The sequence below is a fragment of the Tursiops truncatus genome, chromosome 2 (genome assembly GCF_011762595.2).
Source record: "Tursiops truncatus isolate mTurTru1 chromosome 2, mTurTru1.mat.Y, whole genome shotgun sequence".
Taxonomy (NCBI): Eukaryota; Metazoa; Chordata; class Mammalia; order Artiodactyla; family Delphinidae; genus Tursiops; species Tursiops truncatus.
Window position 1 is genome coordinate 95,494,795 of NC_047035.1, and position 17,807 is coordinate 95,512,601.

Genomic DNA, 17,807 nt, shown 5'->3' on the forward strand with positions numbered 1-17,807 from the left:
GCCAAAAAACCCTGAGTATAAATGGTGATGTCTGTGAGAAAACTCAGGGAACATTACCTGAATAAGTAAGTCAGAGAACTGTAAAAAAACAAAAAAAAAGTTTTAATAACTTGAGTGTTGGAAGTGGAGGATGCCACTTCTCTAGGGACTTAGTGAGACAAGAGAACGTTATACGAACTGGAAAGGCTGGAATAGGAAATTTTTGAATGAATTAAAAAGAATGACGAACGGTGGGGTCTGGAAGAGATATTTAAAACTTTAAACATTTAAATCTCATAAAATATTTGCCACAATATGTTTCTAAAACTTCTCACAACTGTATTTGCATGCCTCCTGACAGTATACTAAGTTGAAGGGCCTCTGAGTTGCTTTAGGACATTCCTTCCTAAAGTCTTTTATTTTTTAATCAAAATATTTTTCCCCCTAATGATTAATAGGCATTGCCTTATTATATAATCTCATTACACAGCAAATTAACTTTTTGCCAAGAATATTGATGAAAAGTATATTTTGATGCCAGGCCACAATTAGTAGTAGAAAAAAGAAAAAAGGAAAAAGGGGTGAAATGCCAGTGTAGTAGAGTGGAAAAGAGAAGATCTAACCTAGATTTGAATCCTGGCTCTTCAACTTACTGACCATGGGACCTTGGGCAAGTACTTCAAGTGTCCTTTTTCTTTCATTGTAGACTATATCCATACTCTCTCTGAATCATGGCTTTAAGTATTAAATAACATATAAATTGTTTACAATGCCTGGCACACAGTAGGCATTCATATGTTCCCCACCTCTTCCAACAGTGTTCAAGTTTAAGACATATATCTCTCACAGATAATCCATGGTGGACTACAATGAGCTGATTCCAATGTCACACAGAGACAGTCTTAGGGATTGAGAGTGAATTCCTACCATGATGAAAAGCCTACTTCCCATCTAGACTGATACTGTGTTCCCAGGTCTAGTAGATCATGTGGAGTGTCATATACTAAAATTTTAAGAGCCACCACATCTGTAAAGTGATAGCTAGAAAGGTGGATTGAAGGAGGGACTTTCACATTTACTTTACATATCTATGTACTGTAAAAAATTTTTATAGTAAACATGTATTGCATAAATTAAAAAAATTAAATTTAAAAACAAATCATTGCTTCACTCACGAACTGACTAGGGAGAGTGGGGATCCCAAGGATGAAGTTTTTGAAGGAGAAATTGCTTCCTTTCTCTAACCCTCTGGGAATGAGAGAGAACTGGTGGGGTAAAATGACAGGAGAGGGAACCTTCTGTTGGGTGCCTTGCAGCCAGTCCCCATTGTCACCACTTCTTATTAATATTTTTCATTCTCTTCTGACAAGAAAATCTCCAAGGACTTTCCGGAGGTTACTTGTGTCCTGGGGTTCCTTTTAAAAAGAAGTTATCACTCATTTTGTTAGTCTGCAAAACTGCCAAGTGAGCCTGCAGTAAGTGAGATCTCTATTATCTGTCACAGGTAGCAGTGTTGGTTGTCTTTACCTGCAAGCCAACTCTCAGTGTAGTGACATAATCTGTGAGTACGAAGAGGAGCCACACAGGAAGTGTGGTAAAGTCTCGGCCTATGACAAAAGAAGGGTAGAAAAAGAACCATTATGATAGAGATAGTGCCAGGGCAAGTGAGAGCAGACAGATGCTGGGTCACCATACCTCACTGGGAAAAAGAACACAGACAAAAAAGGCCTTAAGAAGTAGATGGACAAAATGTCAGCACTTGTTTCCCTTGCACAAACTTGCTAGGAAAAGCACAAGATGCATCCAGCTGCTTCACTCATTTTCTGGAAATTTTCTTTAAAATGCCCAGAAATGTGGAAAACCAGGTACTAGAAATAATTCTAGAAAGATTGCAGTGTCATATCCACATAAAAAGACACCTGCATACACATACATCATTAATTTTTGGAGTACTAGAGAGGTCAAAGCAGCAATAACATTTTTTTAAATTAAATAAAGGCATTTTGATGTTTTAAATACTTGGTATTTTCTGAGTTTTATATAAAATTATCAATATTGACTTTTGTCAAATATATATAAAAAGTCTATTGGGATTGACATATACACACTACTATATACAAAATAACTAATAAGGACTTACTGTATAGCACAGGGAACTCTGCCATACTCTGTAATGGCCTGTATAGGAAAAGAATCTAAAAAGAGTGGATATATGTGTATGTATAACTGAATCACTTTGCTGTACACCTCAAACGAACATTGTAAATCAACCGTACGCCAATAAAATTTTTTTTAAAAGTCTAGATACATGTATTGAAATACATATTCCAATAATTAGATGACACTTTAAGAAGAGAAGACACGTTAATGATACTCTCACCCCATTTTCTCAATCACACAGAGCCAGAAAGGTCAGTTCCATCAGATACCATTAGAGTTAGGACTATAATCCAAACCTTATGGGTCCTAATTCCATGTTGATACCACACACCTAAAGATTAAAAACAAACCTTTATAAATTTGTGTCACTGAAAACTTTTTTTTCGTGGAGTGTAAATAGACTTTTCTCTTTAAGCTGGTGTTTCAAAAGGACTTTATAAGAGGCTTCTTGCTGAGCACCCCACAGCCTGCAGGTATACACTCTTATATGCCTTGTATAGTCTATCCATTAGCTGAGTGCCAAAGTAAAGACCCTCCCATCTCCCAAATTCCAGACTGCTCACTTGGTTCTAGACTCCCAGGTCTCCTGGGTCTGGCCTACTTGAACTGTATGTATTTTCTAACCTGCGTTCACAGCTTTGTGTGAGCATTCCCAGTATTTGTGCCTTGTTAACTGATCTGCCGTTGCCCACTGTCCCTGTACAAAGATCTAAAACCACTCCTCTTTCTGAGGGGGATGGATGGGAAGACTTTTGATGCGCTCAATCATGTTCCTTTACTCAGTGTTTTCCCAGTTGCCAAATGCCTTCCATGTGACTGTGAATGAGAAAGTGATAAATTGGTACAAGGCTCAAGATATCTCTCCCCTCTTATCAGCTGTAAAGCTAGAATAGAAACTGTCTGATCGGTACCAGAAATTCACTCAATCATATAAATGTCTCATCTAAAAATAAAAGCCAAATACACATTTCTTTGTTTCTTGCATATATTTACAATATAAATACTAATTTGTTTTCAAAGTACATATTCTTTTAACAATTTGCAAAAGTTTTCTAGAATGGGACAGCAATTTAACGTAAAGCCTTTGTAGTAGTGATTAAGGAAAAAATAGAACTGTTTTGGGGATAAGGGATTCTAGAAGGAATATGAATGGGCATGATGATCTGAACTTGCTAAGGGAATGTGAAGCAGCTTACTCCGCGTTGCACTGCCGATACAGCATGTTAAAGGACTACTGTGTGAGACAGCAACCGGGATGGGGTGTTGTAAAAACTAAACCTGGGAGATATAAAAAGTACACATGCTTGCATAGTGCGTTAATCTTGAAAGAAGCTCAACATTTCATTCTCATTTTCAATAACTTAAATGAATAGTACTTAAAACACATCACACAAAATTAAAAGACTTGTGCATATATTTCAGATTTCAACATTAATGTCAAAAATACATAGTATGATTTTACATAGGATTTGTGCTACATTAGAACACTAAAGACAAACATCACTTGAGTAGTAAGGAAAACATTAAATATTAAATAACTGAGAAACGAAACGTGTAAACGCTAATCTAACTGTGGCGGGGGTGGGGGGATGGGGGGTGGTTTGCTCTTGCAACAAGTCCAGTGAAGTGGTTTCGACAGTACAAAAAGGGTTAGGACATGAGTGTTTCCAGTCTCCTTGGAATATGTGGATCTCATCCCAGGAATCCTTTCATAAAAACTGGTCCAGGATAACAGGAGAGGACCCACTCTCCTGCTTGTTAATTTGGTACACTCCCTTCTACGCTATTTTTTACTTTCAAACTTGGGTACTGAGCAAATACTTTAAATTGTCACTCTTTATCAACATCTTGGTGAAAACTGAGGGTTTGTTGGCGATTCGGTGTAAGATTTGAGTTCATATGCAGCACCGCTATCAACTTCCATCGACTTTCTAGAGAACAGGAGCCGTACATCTCTATGGAGGTAGATCTTTCCAGATTTAGAACTCTGGAACCTAAACAAAGAAACAACAAAATGATGCTTCATTTCAGGGAATTAGTGTTTAAAACAAACAAACCTGAGTAATTAAATTTTGAAAGCAGGAAGGATTAGTCTTGCTACAACATTAACAGTGCCTCTTTAACAAGATATTTAAAGTCTTATATTGCCAAAGCACTTGCTGCTATTTCAGTGCCTCTCCCTCACTATCCCTAAACATTCCATACTCCCTTTCCCCTCTTACAATGACAGAGGTGCTTCTTTTTGTAAATCTGGGTTTCACATGCAATCTGACTCTACATCCCTGACACCACAGCACATGCACCTTTCCTTACCTGTAGTATGCACTTTCAGTTCACGTCAGCCAATTACACTACATTTGGGCATCTTCTAGCTACAAAGAATGACCCATTTCACACAACTTGCCCTCCTACAATTTTGAGTACATTAAAATGGATTCCACACTTGGAAAGTCACCACAGAAAACTATCAAGTTTTGAGACAATCACAGGATGAGAAAGGACTGCTACCACCAGTAGTGGCTAGCTAAATAAAACCTGATCTTCATTAGAAACCAAGAGGAAAGTTAGCAGTGAAATGAAAATGGTTACCAAAGCTGTATATGGAACTGTTTCTATCCTCTGCTAACAGCTTACAGCATAATACAGGGGGTTGGAGGCTTTAATCACATAAACTTAACTGGCAGATAGTCAAACATACCCTTTAGTGTTAATTTCTCTAGTTTTCCCTTTGCATAGCAGAAATATCTGGGTTTGTGGATTTTATTCCCAAATTAGCTGAAAAATCTGGTGGTCAGTTGTATATATTAAAGCAGACCTCAGACTGGCTCACTCTTTGATTCTTTCTGCAGTTTTTCACCTTCTCAATCTGAAGAAGAACATGGTGAGCTTTGGGAATTATGCCATGCCTTCTAAAGCAGTTTCTTCACAGCATTTAAGGTATCTAATCATTATGTGGAGATGACAAAAGCTGGGATAGTTGACTTTTTGGCGAATGTTGGTTATATATGGCTCAGGCTGTTGTAACAGATTGAAGTTACCTCCTCCTGATGAATAGGGCTCCTTGGAGTAAGCAGTTAAGCTAAGATGAATTACTGTCACTGATGTGATTGAGGACTTCTTATGAACAACATCAGAAAATTATTATTAGGAATAGAGTTACAGGCAAAGGGCTACTGAGTTCTCTTCTAAGCAATACACTTGCTCATTGATCTTAAGAACTACACTAGGATTTCAGGGCTAAAAACCTTACCCTATGATGCTGGAAGCATGGACCTCAAGAGCAAACAAATGGTTTCTCACAACCTAGAGCTATTAGCTGGGTAGTAAAAGTCTGAGGAAAATATATTTCTAATGGAATCACCAGAATATAAGCTGTATAAGAACAGAGATTTTGTCCCTGCTGTTTCCAAGAGTCTAGAAGCATGCCGGACACATCAATGTTTGTTGAATAAATGAATGAATAAATGAAAGTTAAGAATTTCCCTGTCCAACTCAGCAGCCACAAGCCACATGTGGCTACTGAGCACCTGAAATGTGGCTAGTTCAAACTGAGTACAGCAAAGGAATGTAAATATCTCATTAATAATTTTTATATAGATTACATATTCCAATTATAACACTTGAATATGTTAGGTTAAATAAAATATATTAAACCTCTGCTTCTTATTACTTTTTTTAATGTGGCTACTAGAAAATATAGAACTATATATATGGCTCATATTACAATTCTATTGGACAGCATGGGTTTAGACAACTGTGTTTCATTTCCCCCAGATATATTAGCATTGTTTTGCTATAACATAGTTTCCATTACACAGCTATAAATGAAAACTCCCCTAATTCAACAAGTAGTAATGACTGAAGGAAGATATGCCATGTGTTTTCTGCATCCTGGCCTATCATAAAGAGTGTCGAAGTTAAGCAAATTCCAAGGGGTACTCGTCTAGTTAGAATGACAGTTTTTAAAAATAAACTAAAAATTTTAGAGTTTTCTTCTAAAGTAACGTATTTTCATATTCATTTGAAACATTACCTCAGATGTATGAGGTAGCGTAATAACCGTTCTTCTGTATGTCGGATGTTCTCTTTATTAACACTTCTCTTCATTTCTTGTTTAACAGGTACAGAAAAAGTTCTTTGTCGTAGGAATGTCTGATGATTGGCTGGCATATCTCGTAAGTCATATATCACAACAAACATCTTCACCACAGTCTTATTAGGATTAAATAAGGTCTGAAGAAACAATATAGAAATTATTCTTTAAAAACAGTGATTTGTTCATTTGATTCAAAATGATTGTGCCAATAATAAAATAGGCTTTTCAATAATAAATTAATCCCAGTGGATATAATTCAGTTTGGGGGAATAAAGTTAATAAAATTTCAGAAGTTTATGAAATGATATTCAATATTTTTTAATGGTTCAATTAGATTTTTTATTTATAGAAATAAAAGAAATAAAAACTCCTGTAACAAATCAAAATCTTTAGTCACAAATGTCATATTAATAATAGATAATACATAACATTTACTCTTGTTCATATTTTAAGAAATGGTTCCATTAGATTAAGCAAAATACACCTTCACTGAATTAAAGCATTCCAGTTCAACTACTTCAAACACTAGCTTTATTAAAATAAGTCAACTGAAAAATGCTCAAAATAGAATTTTAGTTTTCCTCACATTTTAATAGTGAATAAATAGAATTTTTTTAAATAAAAAAATAAAATCTTGGTAAAACTAGAATTTGATATGATGTTTCAGGTACATATGGTTATTATAAAATTTAAAATATATTCTCAAAAAAGAGAATTTTTCTTGTTTGGAAATTTTTCCAGGTTTAGAAAATAAAGTTCATTATTATTAGTTACAAAGTAGGCTAAGTAATACTTCATGTTCTCACAGTTGGATTCATTTCAAACACTGCAGTGACACTAGACTTTTTTTTTTAATCATCATCAATATCATAATAGACTGAAATTAAATTCAGTTGCTACTTGGCCATTAATAACTGAAGGAATATTATTTTTTAAAGTACTAATTTTTAAACAAAATTCCAAGCTGCTGATTTGACTTTAACCAAATTACCAACACATCAATAGGTAACTTGGTGCCCATGCTTTCAGAAGCTCATCCGTGGCACTGGACATCACTCACTGAATCAAAATGAGAAATATATCAATATTATGATCCAATTTTTGAAATCTAGTGAGTCTTAAGATTAAGGCTAATAATACATTTAACAACCACAACAACTAGCAAGCCAGGAGTTCAAGCCATGTTTATACATAATTAAATTTATACAAGGAATGAAAGACATATCCAAATTTCAGATTTAAAATAGCCAGTAGAGTTGGTAGTCTTCAAACAAGGGGTAAATGTGCTGCCTCTGGGTTTCTGCCTCATTATTATGACACCTGATAGCTAGCTTTCCAGTGACCCACACTTTCACAAGCACTACAGAGCCAGAGGCAAGAGATCAGAAGATGATCACTCTTTTAGTTCAAGAAATACATTCAACATAAAAATTTTACTTTAAAATGCAGTGATTTTTCCTTGGTAAAATTTATACGTATGTACATACTGCAATACATACATGCATATATATTGCCTAGTACTATGTTTCATTCCTGTGTGATACGAAATAAACAAATGTACAGACTCTTCGCTATACTGGAACAACGAAGATGAGTAAAAGTGGTCCTTCGAAGCACTGATCACACTGAAGCCAAAGGTCATCAAAAGGCTTGCTGGATTAGACCAGATCCTTAGTGTGAGGAACTCAACTAGACTCTTTTTTTTTTTTTTAATTTCAGCTTTATTGAGGTACAGTTGACAAATCTCAGCTAGACTCCTTCCAAGAGTTGCAAGAGCCAACACTGTAATAGACTTGCGCGCTTACAGGATTATCCTGGGTCTGACTTGGAGATGAACTCAATCACAAACTGGCCTCGATATAAAATTACTCTTCTGAGAACCCTAGATCAAGGATGATGAAGGATTACTGCTCTGGCCTAGAAGAGTTCTCCTAAGCCAAAACTAGATCTACACCTAGACCAAAAGGAAAGAGGCATTCTTTGCCCTGACATCTGTCGGACTGCATTTCTGCTTTGTGTAACCGTCTCATTAAATCAATTTTAGAAATTATTACAGTAGGGATAATATAATTTTGCTTCCCATGTTTCCCTGACAAAGCAATACTAATATTTGGGGTCTCCTTTTACATAGGTCAATCTCAGTCCGGCTTATTATATTAAGTAGAAGGTACTGGTAATCTAAATTCTAATTATACTGAAAATAGCTCTATTTAAATTATGTTAACTGTCATACACTATTTTTCTAAAGCATTCACCTTGATTAGCTTATTAATGCTTTCCTTTTATGGAGGTCCCCAAATGGTCATTCCTGAGGCAGAGCAGGGAAACTCCAAACAAAGCTGCAGCCCCACTGTTACTTACCAAAGTTGTTGCAGCAGCAGTAGCAGGAGAAAGGGCTAAGTTCTATATGTATGTGAGAGAATGATTATTGCAATTGTAGGCTATAAAACACATACCACTTGTATTGTTCCTGAAGGAGGTACTCGATAACCCCTTTTACCAAGGGACTCTAAAGTAATCACACCCTTGAAATAAAAGAAGACAAACTGAGTACAAACTGATGCATATATATACATAAAAGACTAAAATAAGAATAATAAATCATGTAATTACTAACATTTCAGAATTGTATTTGTATGGAAAAACATTCACATTGAATTAATAGAGATACATTCTATGAATATGAAATAGTGAGGATGCCACCTCACTAGGAAACAATTTACTGTTCTTCCAAGAGATGCTTCAATAAACAATACATAACATCAATGACCATACTGCTTGAAATTAATATTAAGATATAAGATATAGAAGTGAGAAGTTCTTTAACTAAAAAGGAAATAAAGGGAGATGACAGGATTATTCTCTTGTACCATGTGGGAGCAGGGAAATGAAGCAAAACAATTTATTGGTCTTTGGACATACAGAAACTCAGGAATGAGGACTGATCCTAAGTCTTTCCCAAAAATGAAGTCAATTCTTCAGTCAGAAAGTTGAGTTGTTATATACACATATGGACTTCTGACTAGAGACAGACCAGCATCATCAGCATCACCTGTGAACTTGTTAGAAATGCATAATTTCTGGCTTCTCCCCAGACCTACCAAATCAAATCTGCATTTTAACAAGATTCCCCAGATGATATCATATGTACATTGAAGTTTGAGAGGCACTGCCATATTATATAAAATAGTTTTCTGAGAAAGATGCTGTAATCACTGCAGAAGTTGAAACAATGACGAACAGTATAAATTAAAACACGGGAAGCTAAGACTGAATGTGTGAAAGTTTCTAGATAACCAGGATGACCAAATTACTACAGGTGGTGACTGTGATACTTAATTCTTAGGTGGCTTTAAGAAACAAATGCTGATTCATTTAACTGGGTGAATAGTTTTCTTTTGAGTAGTTAAGTAGAATAATTGCATGCTCTACAACTCATATCCCATCATTTTACACTGTACCTGCCAAAATGTGTCAACCTTATGTAAAAGTAAATATAAAACAGGACTGTCCCATCAGGCAACATTTGTTGGGTTTGAAAGACAGACCAGGGGAGGCGGTGGGGGGTAGAAAGCAGTGGACAAAGGTAAAAGGGAAGGCCAGACTCTAATATGTGAATACCTAATCTCCAAGTGAACAGCAATTGACAATCAGAATATTAAATTAATACGTTAATAATGGGAAATGTTCATGGAAATGGGCACTGAAAAGACATATGTGGTTCTTAACAAATATGATTACATGGTCATTTAAAGCATGAAAACAGCATATCAACAAACTGCATCCCTAACCAACACAGTAATGAAGTTTTAATAATTTTTCTCTTACAATCTTCTCTACATGAAAAAATGCTATGGTATATAATGCTCCTCTTCTTCCTAGTTCCAGAAAGAAAAAGCAGAATATATCTAAATAATAGCTACCTTTCACATTGCTCCAGGCAATATATTACTGTTTTTCCTTGCCATCCTCCGCTAAATATATATAAGAAAACTGGTGAGGGAAAATCTACTACCAAGCCTACACTTACTTCCTTTAACACAATACAACTCTAATAGATTTTAGAACATAATAACAGTAACTAAATCAATTTATAAAGAAAGAATATGGATAAAACCCCTCAAAGTTTAAGGCAACACTTTACAACAATAATTTCTAAGCAATATAAGACTAGTATTGGCAATGGCAAGTTAGGAATTTTGAAGGGATTGGGAAAGTATTTGGAATTTTATTTGTATTATTATTAAATTTATTATTTTTTTAAAAATTTCATTATTTTAATTGGTTGGCATATTAATATTTCCACCTAGAAAGTTACTGTATTTAACATAAAGAAGAAAAATACATTTTCTTCTGGCATTTTAGGATGGAATAGGTAGATTAAGATGAACTAAATTTGGTCAAAATCTTACACAAAAAATTCTCAAGTGACTGGGGAATAGAGAATATGCAAAGCTAAGTAAAACTGAAGGAGGTATATCTTAATTTCGTTAATTATAAATAGAAGAAAATATATAAAATATATAGTGCTGTTAATATGATCATAAAGCAAGTTATACCATGAATTTGCCACGGGCAAAACTGCTTTAGACCTTTCTGCCTGGTTCCACCGTGCAATAGTTTCTAAACAGTGAAATGTTGCCATATTACGTAACACTTGGAGAACATTTTTACTACTGACATAGGATTGGAGAGAGACATTTGTATGGCTTTGAGCTAGTCTAAAAGGAATTATTTAATGAAAAGCCCTGTACTATCTCTACTCCACAAAGACAGAATTCTCTGTGCTAAAATTTCACCCTTGCAAGTCATTTGTATAATTTGTCATGAGAGGTCCCAAGGTTATTATTAGAGTAACAAATAGGGGTTTGGTGTCTCAGCTCCACTGGTCTGTGATATGTACTATCTTATCAAAACATGATCAGACCTTTGAAAACAGACTAAACTACCAAAATACAAATAACACTCCCTACCGAATAAGATTAATTTGATTAATTTACAGTAGGAAAGATCCGTGGGCTAAGATTTGGACTGGGTCATTTGTAAAGGGAACCCATTCCTAATGAGTAAAAACAATTACATATTGGAAAATTTATTAAAGAATATTATCAGAGAAAAGTAAGAAAAAGATTCTTAAAAGATAGACTAACTTAACCTAATTTAGACTCTTTTCAATATTTATTCAAAATCTGTGATCATTTGTGTGTGCTTTCTGGAGACAGAGTGATAAAATCCTTTATCTCTCTCTTTTTAAAATTTAATTTAATTAATTTATTTTTTATACAGCAGGTTCTTATTAGTTATCTATTTTGTATATATTAGTGTATATATGTCAATCCCAATCTCCTAGTTCATCCCACCCCCGACCCCCACTTTCCCCCTAAATCCTTTATCTCTTAATCCTTATTTTTTTAGAGGTCAACCAAGGTCAAGAATTAATGTTATTTTGCTTTTTTAAAGCATAGTTCAAATTACCTCTTGCTCATGAATTTCACTCAAAGATAGTTTTTTGAGCTGACTTTCAGCCAATTCACTCTTTTACTTGTTTCTAACTCATCCTAATGGTCATCAGGGACTCTGTACACTAATGACCTCAGATCTTATCTTTCCATTCTTTATTACCATGTGCCAATAGAATACCTGAAACTAATGAGACTTCTTGATGTCCCAGTAAAGCAGAATGGCCATCTTTATAGCTATATTCTTTTTTTCTTTTTTTTGCGGTACACGGGCCTCTCACTGTTGTGGCCTCTCCCGTTGCGGAGCGCAGGCTCTGGACGCGCAGGCTCAGCGGCCATGGCTCACGGGCCCAGCCGCTCCGTGGCATGTGGGATCTTCCCGGACCGGGGCGCAAACCCATGTCCCCTGCATCGGCAGGCGGACTCTCAACCACTGCGCCACCAGGGAAGCCCTATAGCTATATTCTAATATTGTAAGCATTCCAGTAAGATACACATTTTTTCTGGTATTGAGCTTATCTCAATGATATTTTCCATTTTATTATCTAAAATTAACAGTTATTTTTTCAAAATTATACTGGAAAGTGGATACATCTTACTATGGTAAATGAGTAACAAGTGGTATATGTGATAACTGGGTAGGCTTGTGAAGAACTGGGCCTCTGTTTTTTATAACAACCACTGTTATGCATCTTTACAATTATGACCCACAAGTGTTATTATTATTGAAAAAAGAAAACTTTGAATAAATGACACCACTGTGCTTTTTAGATCAAAGTATGAAACACCAATCAGAGTCTTGATTAAAATTTCACCCTTAGAATGGAATAAGGCTTAACAACCTCCCGTGAACAAACTACATCAATAATGAGTAGACTGCATTTAGGTCCCTAAAAAACTGTAACTTCCCTTCCTCTGTTGTTTCTCAATTATGCAGAATTTGCTTTTCATAGTTTTTATTAATAACAAAAGACATTGCTGCTAATGTCCTTGAGCAACCTAGAAGGTGGGGGAGAGGGATATTAGAAAGGAAGCAATTGGGTCAGGAGATAAGTTAGGAAATTCAAGTAGCAGACCAGAGCTGTATATTTCTATGCCTACTGCAATTTGTATTTCTCAAAGTAAGACCTAACATAAAATCCCAGATCTGACTCCATATTTTATACCATCAATGTAAACTTCTTACAGACTTGCACTGCTAGCCACTAACTTGTCTTTTGGAAAAGGGCTGATAGTAATCACACACCAGGACTTGGTATCATTTTTGCAGTTGAGGGCTTATTTCATCCTCAAATCCACTGGAATAAAAGATGGGAAAGATAAAATTATAGGATCCTAAGGCTCAAGACAGTGCTCTTATTCCTCTTAGCTATTTTACTCTCCACTAAAACATTGGCATGGAGTCAGAAATAGCTAGTATTCTAAAGAACCCTAGGATTGGAAAAAGAATGGTCCAAAGATAAACCAAACAGGAGAAAGGGGGTGAAAGCGCATCACAAAAGCCGTACGTCACCAAATCTTTACCTAAACTCTACTGAGATGAGGATCATAGTGAAGGCAACACTGTTAGAACTAGAGTGCCCAGTAAGCACTTGAGAATCTGCGTGAACTCAGCAAGATATGGAATCACAGTGTCACTAATCAAAATTTTATCATTTTTTCATATTACATAGAAACAAGTAAATTTTCAGCACAATCCTCAAATGTAATAGAGGATATCTGTTATTAGAGCTTGCTCAGAAAGAAGTTGTGAGGTGTTATTTTGGCATATTCATCTCTATGCAGCCTTCAATCCCCTCTTAGGAAATGCTTTATATTTTCAAGCATTGCACCAAAGTAGTACTAAATCTCTTTAAACTTAAAGGTATTTGTCATTAAGATGGTTGATTTTAGCAGAAGAAGACAATTAAAAATACTTGCCATATAAGGAGAGGGAGCATTATCATCAGAAACACTGTAGAATGACACTTCAACGGGAAGAGTCAAATGAGTGGGGCAGAAAACACCACTTGCCCCTACCTCGGCAGTAAAGCCATCAACAATGCCGAGAGGATCTAAACGATAGTTCAAGACAGACTCCTGGAAGGCAAAATAAAAGAATTTTTAAGAAATAAAATTTAAAAGTTAACACATTCATTCCTTCTTTCTATTTAAAGAAATATGTTAGTATGCTTTCTGGCACTACAAAAGTGGTCGCTGCCATTGCCATGCCCTCATTTCAAATGTTCATCTGACCTGAAATCAACCCCCTCCCAAATCAATCTTCTACCACCTTACAAAGTTTGGCCTCCTTACTATTCCAACCCACACTGAACTATCTTTGAACTTCACCATTATTTTTTTTCACCATTATTTTGATATAATGGTTTAATGAGTTATTCTTATCTCTGTAAAGAAAATATGCTCTACCAGAGCAGGTAAAATATCAGAAATTTTCTTATTCCTCAGAGTATATTTCTACTGTTAGCCACAGAGAAGCACTTGAAAACTTGTTAACAGGTCATATACAGAAGTTCCATCAAAACAGAAAGCCAAGTACTCATAACTTTAACTGAAAAACAACTGCCTCTTAAAAATTGTTGTTGGATGTGACATATGTTTTATTGTTTAGTTTAATTTAAAAAACAGTAAATACACATTGGGAAAAATTTAAAAGTACATAAATACAAACAACAGAGAAGCTCCTTATCCATCTCTCCCAAGCTCATTTGCTGAGGAAACCACTTTTAACAATTTAGTGTTTATCTTTCCAGGTATGAGAAACATGTTAAACCTTTCACAAGCTCTCTTTCCTATACATATATCAACATATATATGCATACATCAAGAAATGTGAGTAACATTTCTTTGATTCAGTAATTCTTTGAAAAGAAACACTCCAAGCCCTCATGAGTCTAAATTTGAAAGTGGCATCAGCAATTCTCAAGTCCCGTGTCAAAAAGACCAGACCAAGAGACCTATGTTACAACGAGCCTTCTATATCTCCCTCCTGCCCTGCAATCAATCCAATCCATACCCTGCTGATGGGACCTCTCAGTCTCACAGCCTCAGCTCTCTCAACACCAGTAACCTAGCTCAGACCCTCATAACCTCTCCTCTGAACAAATGCAATACTCTCTAATTAGTTATTCCATCTTTAGTGTATCATCTGTATTACTGCCAGAGTTTTTCTTTAAAAAAAAAAAAAAGTCTTACGTTACCCACCAGGTTAAAAACTTTGTTTCTTGATGTCCACAGGATGAAGTCAAATATTCACAGCATGGTATGTAAGGCCCACCCTACATCTCTTACCACAGCTCTCCTCACTTGCACGCAGTCTTATACTCCAGTTCTGGATGATGCTTTTCAATATCACCATGCTCTTTTACTACTTTTACACATATGCCTTTGCACATGTAGCTCCCTTTGTCTAGAATCCCTTGACACTTCTCACACAATTTACTTGGCAAATTCCTACTCAACTTTTGTAACTAAGCTCAAATGACAGCTCCTTAGTAAAACTTTCCCAGTCCCTTAGCAGAGAGAACAAATATATGGAGACTGAGAAAATTTCTATTACAGTGCTAATTACTTCGGTTTATAGATTATTTATATGTCCAACTTCTCCAGCAGACTGTAAACTTCTCTAAGGTAGGCAGTTTATTATTTAGCTTTATATTCCTAGCATATAACATGACACATAGTAGGTACTCAATAAATGTTTCTTAAATAAGAAACATGTTCTAAGGATGTATGAAAATTTCAGAAAAAGAGCACAAAAATGCTAATGGATAAGGCCAATGATCCAATGTAGTCTACGACTTTATTCAGATTTTTGTGACTTTAAATGAATATATTGTACTAGCATGCATGTTAGGCCCTACTGAGTGCAAAACTACAAGAAAAGGAAATAAAAGGCATACAAATTACAAAGTAAGAAATAAAACTGTCCCTATTTGTAGATGATGTGGGAATCTACATACAAAAATCCGCCCCCTCCAAATCAATAAAATTAATAAGCAGGTTGAGCAAGGTCATAGGTGATTATATATGTTTATACACACATACATACATACATATATATATATATACACACACACACACATACATATAAAAACACTTATATATATATATATATATATATATTTTTAGCCCCAACTCTCAGCATGCAAGATCTTAGTTCCCCAACCAGGGATCCAACCCATGCCCCCTACAGTGGAAGCATGGAGTCCTAACCACTGGGCTGCCACGGAATTCCCTAAAATCACTGTTGGGAATGTAAATTGGTACAACCGCTATGGAGAACAGTATGGAGGTTCCTTAAAAAACAAAAATTAGAAGTACCATATGCCCCAGCAATCCTACTCCTAGGCATACACCCAGAGAAAACCATAATTCAAAAAGATAAGTGCACCCCAATGTTCATTGCAGCACCATTTACAATAGCCAGGACATGGAAGCAACCTAAATGTCCACTGACAGGGGAATGGATAAAAAAGATGTGGTACATATGTACAATGGACTATTACTCAGCCATTAAAAAGAATGAAATAATGCCATTTGCAGTGACATGGATGGACCTAGAGATTGTCACACTGAGTGAAGTAAGTCAGACAGAGAAAGATAAATATCATGTGATATCGCTTATGTGTGGATTCTAAAAAAAGGGTACAAATGAACTTATCTACAAAACAGAAGTAGAGTTACAGATGTAGAAAACAAACTTATGGTTACTGGGGGGTAAAGGGGGGGAGGGATAAATTGGGAGACTGGGATTGATATATACATTGATATATACACACTACTATATATAAAAGAGATAAAACAGATAACTAATTAGGACCTACTGTGTAACAGAGGGAATTCTACTCAATACTCTGTAATGGCCTATATGGGAAAAGTATCTAAAAAAGAGTGCATATATGTATATATATATAACTGATTCATTTTGCTGTACACCTGCAACAACATTGTAAATCAACTATACTCCAATAAAATTTTTTTTAAAATGTCATTTACAGGTTCATGTTTAAGATTGTTTTCTAATTGAAGAAAACTAAACCCTTGATATACTTGATCCCAAGTAGAAGAGTCATTAAATAAAGCAGCACATGTATCAGAGACCTTTAACCATTTGATTTTTTAAAAATAATCTTATTTTATAATAAATTTAGATTTACAGAGGAGTTGCAAATATAGTACAAAGCACTATTTGATTTTGAAAATCAGCCTCCTTGATCATGAATCAGCTGCTATCAGCCCACAATCATCCTTCCTGGGTCCCAGAGCCAGTTTTACCAGGTAAGAAGGTGCGGTCAAGTCTACTTTCCAGCTCGAGTAACGGATACCTCCATCCAACCTGATTTCACCTAAGTCCTGCATCTCCTCCACCAGCTACCCAATTCTAAAATGTCACTGCCAACAATTCTCCCAACTTTACTTCTCATGAAAAGGAAAGGAAAAAGGGAAATCAAAAAAGGAAAAAGGGATAAGGAAAAAAGAAAAAGGGAAAGGAAAGGAGGTGATTTCAAGGCTTTAGAAAAATATAATCCACTTATTTCCTTTTTAAGAACAAATGACATAAATGACACCATGGGTCTAGGTTAGGAAACTTCAACTCTTAAAATAGTTTCAAAAAACATTACCTCAAAATTTCCTAAGAGACTAAGACTTGTTATAGGTGGAGCACTAGAACTCAGAAATGGTTTTTCATGAATATCTGGATCATCTTCAATGTTTAAACATGGTCGAGGACTATTTAAAAAAAGAACAAATCAGCAAATGGACATATTAACAACAGTATTTTCTAATTCACTTTTGTACAAATTAAATTAGGAGGATCTGATCAATTTTACTTCAACTACCATAATAAAAAATTAATGTAACCAAATTTTAAGATATGAAATATCTCATTTTAAATTCCTGATTAGATTTTATAATCTTTGTTATAATATTTGATAAAGAATATAAATAACATCCTAGGTTTCAAGGTGGAATTTATAACATATCACATAGCAGCATCTACTGGAAATATATAATATTGTAATGCAGTCTTCTATATCAATCTTCATTTTAAGTTAAAAATTAGAATACAAAGGCAAACTTATGTGACTAAGGAATATAATGAGAGTAGT

At 35.2% G+C, this 17,807-nt stretch overlaps 1 protein-coding gene across 14 annotated transcripts in view; it reads right to left on the reverse strand.

Annotated features, from left to right (window-relative positions):
* Positions 1 to 3,106: 3,106 nt before the first annotated feature.
* The window catches only part of ATOSA (atos homolog A), an 87,318-nt gene continuing 72,617 nt past the window's right edge, over positions 3,107 to 17,807 (reverse strand). For 8 of the 14 annotated variants that reach the window (XM_033851695.2, XM_033851694.2, XM_033851693.2 and 5 more), the window contains 5 exons: positions 17,319 to 17,427; positions 13,615 to 13,773; positions 8,692 to 8,760; positions 6,173 to 6,372; positions 3,107 to 4,133 (listed from right to left, as the gene is read on the reverse strand). In XM_033851695.2, the coding sequence (XP_033707586.1) occupies positions 3,980 to 4,133; positions 6,173 to 6,372; positions 8,692 to 8,760; positions 13,615 to 13,773; positions 17,319 to 17,427 (691 nt within the window). In that variant the 3' untranslated portion in view covers positions 3,107 to 3,979. Of the gene's footprint in view, positions 4,134 to 6,172; positions 6,373 to 8,596; positions 8,761 to 13,614; positions 13,774 to 14,898; positions 15,569 to 17,318; positions 17,428 to 17,807 lie in introns of those variants that run through there. The other 6 variants (XM_073801030.1, XM_073801029.1, XM_073801028.1 and 3 more) reach the window with 4 other exon arrangements.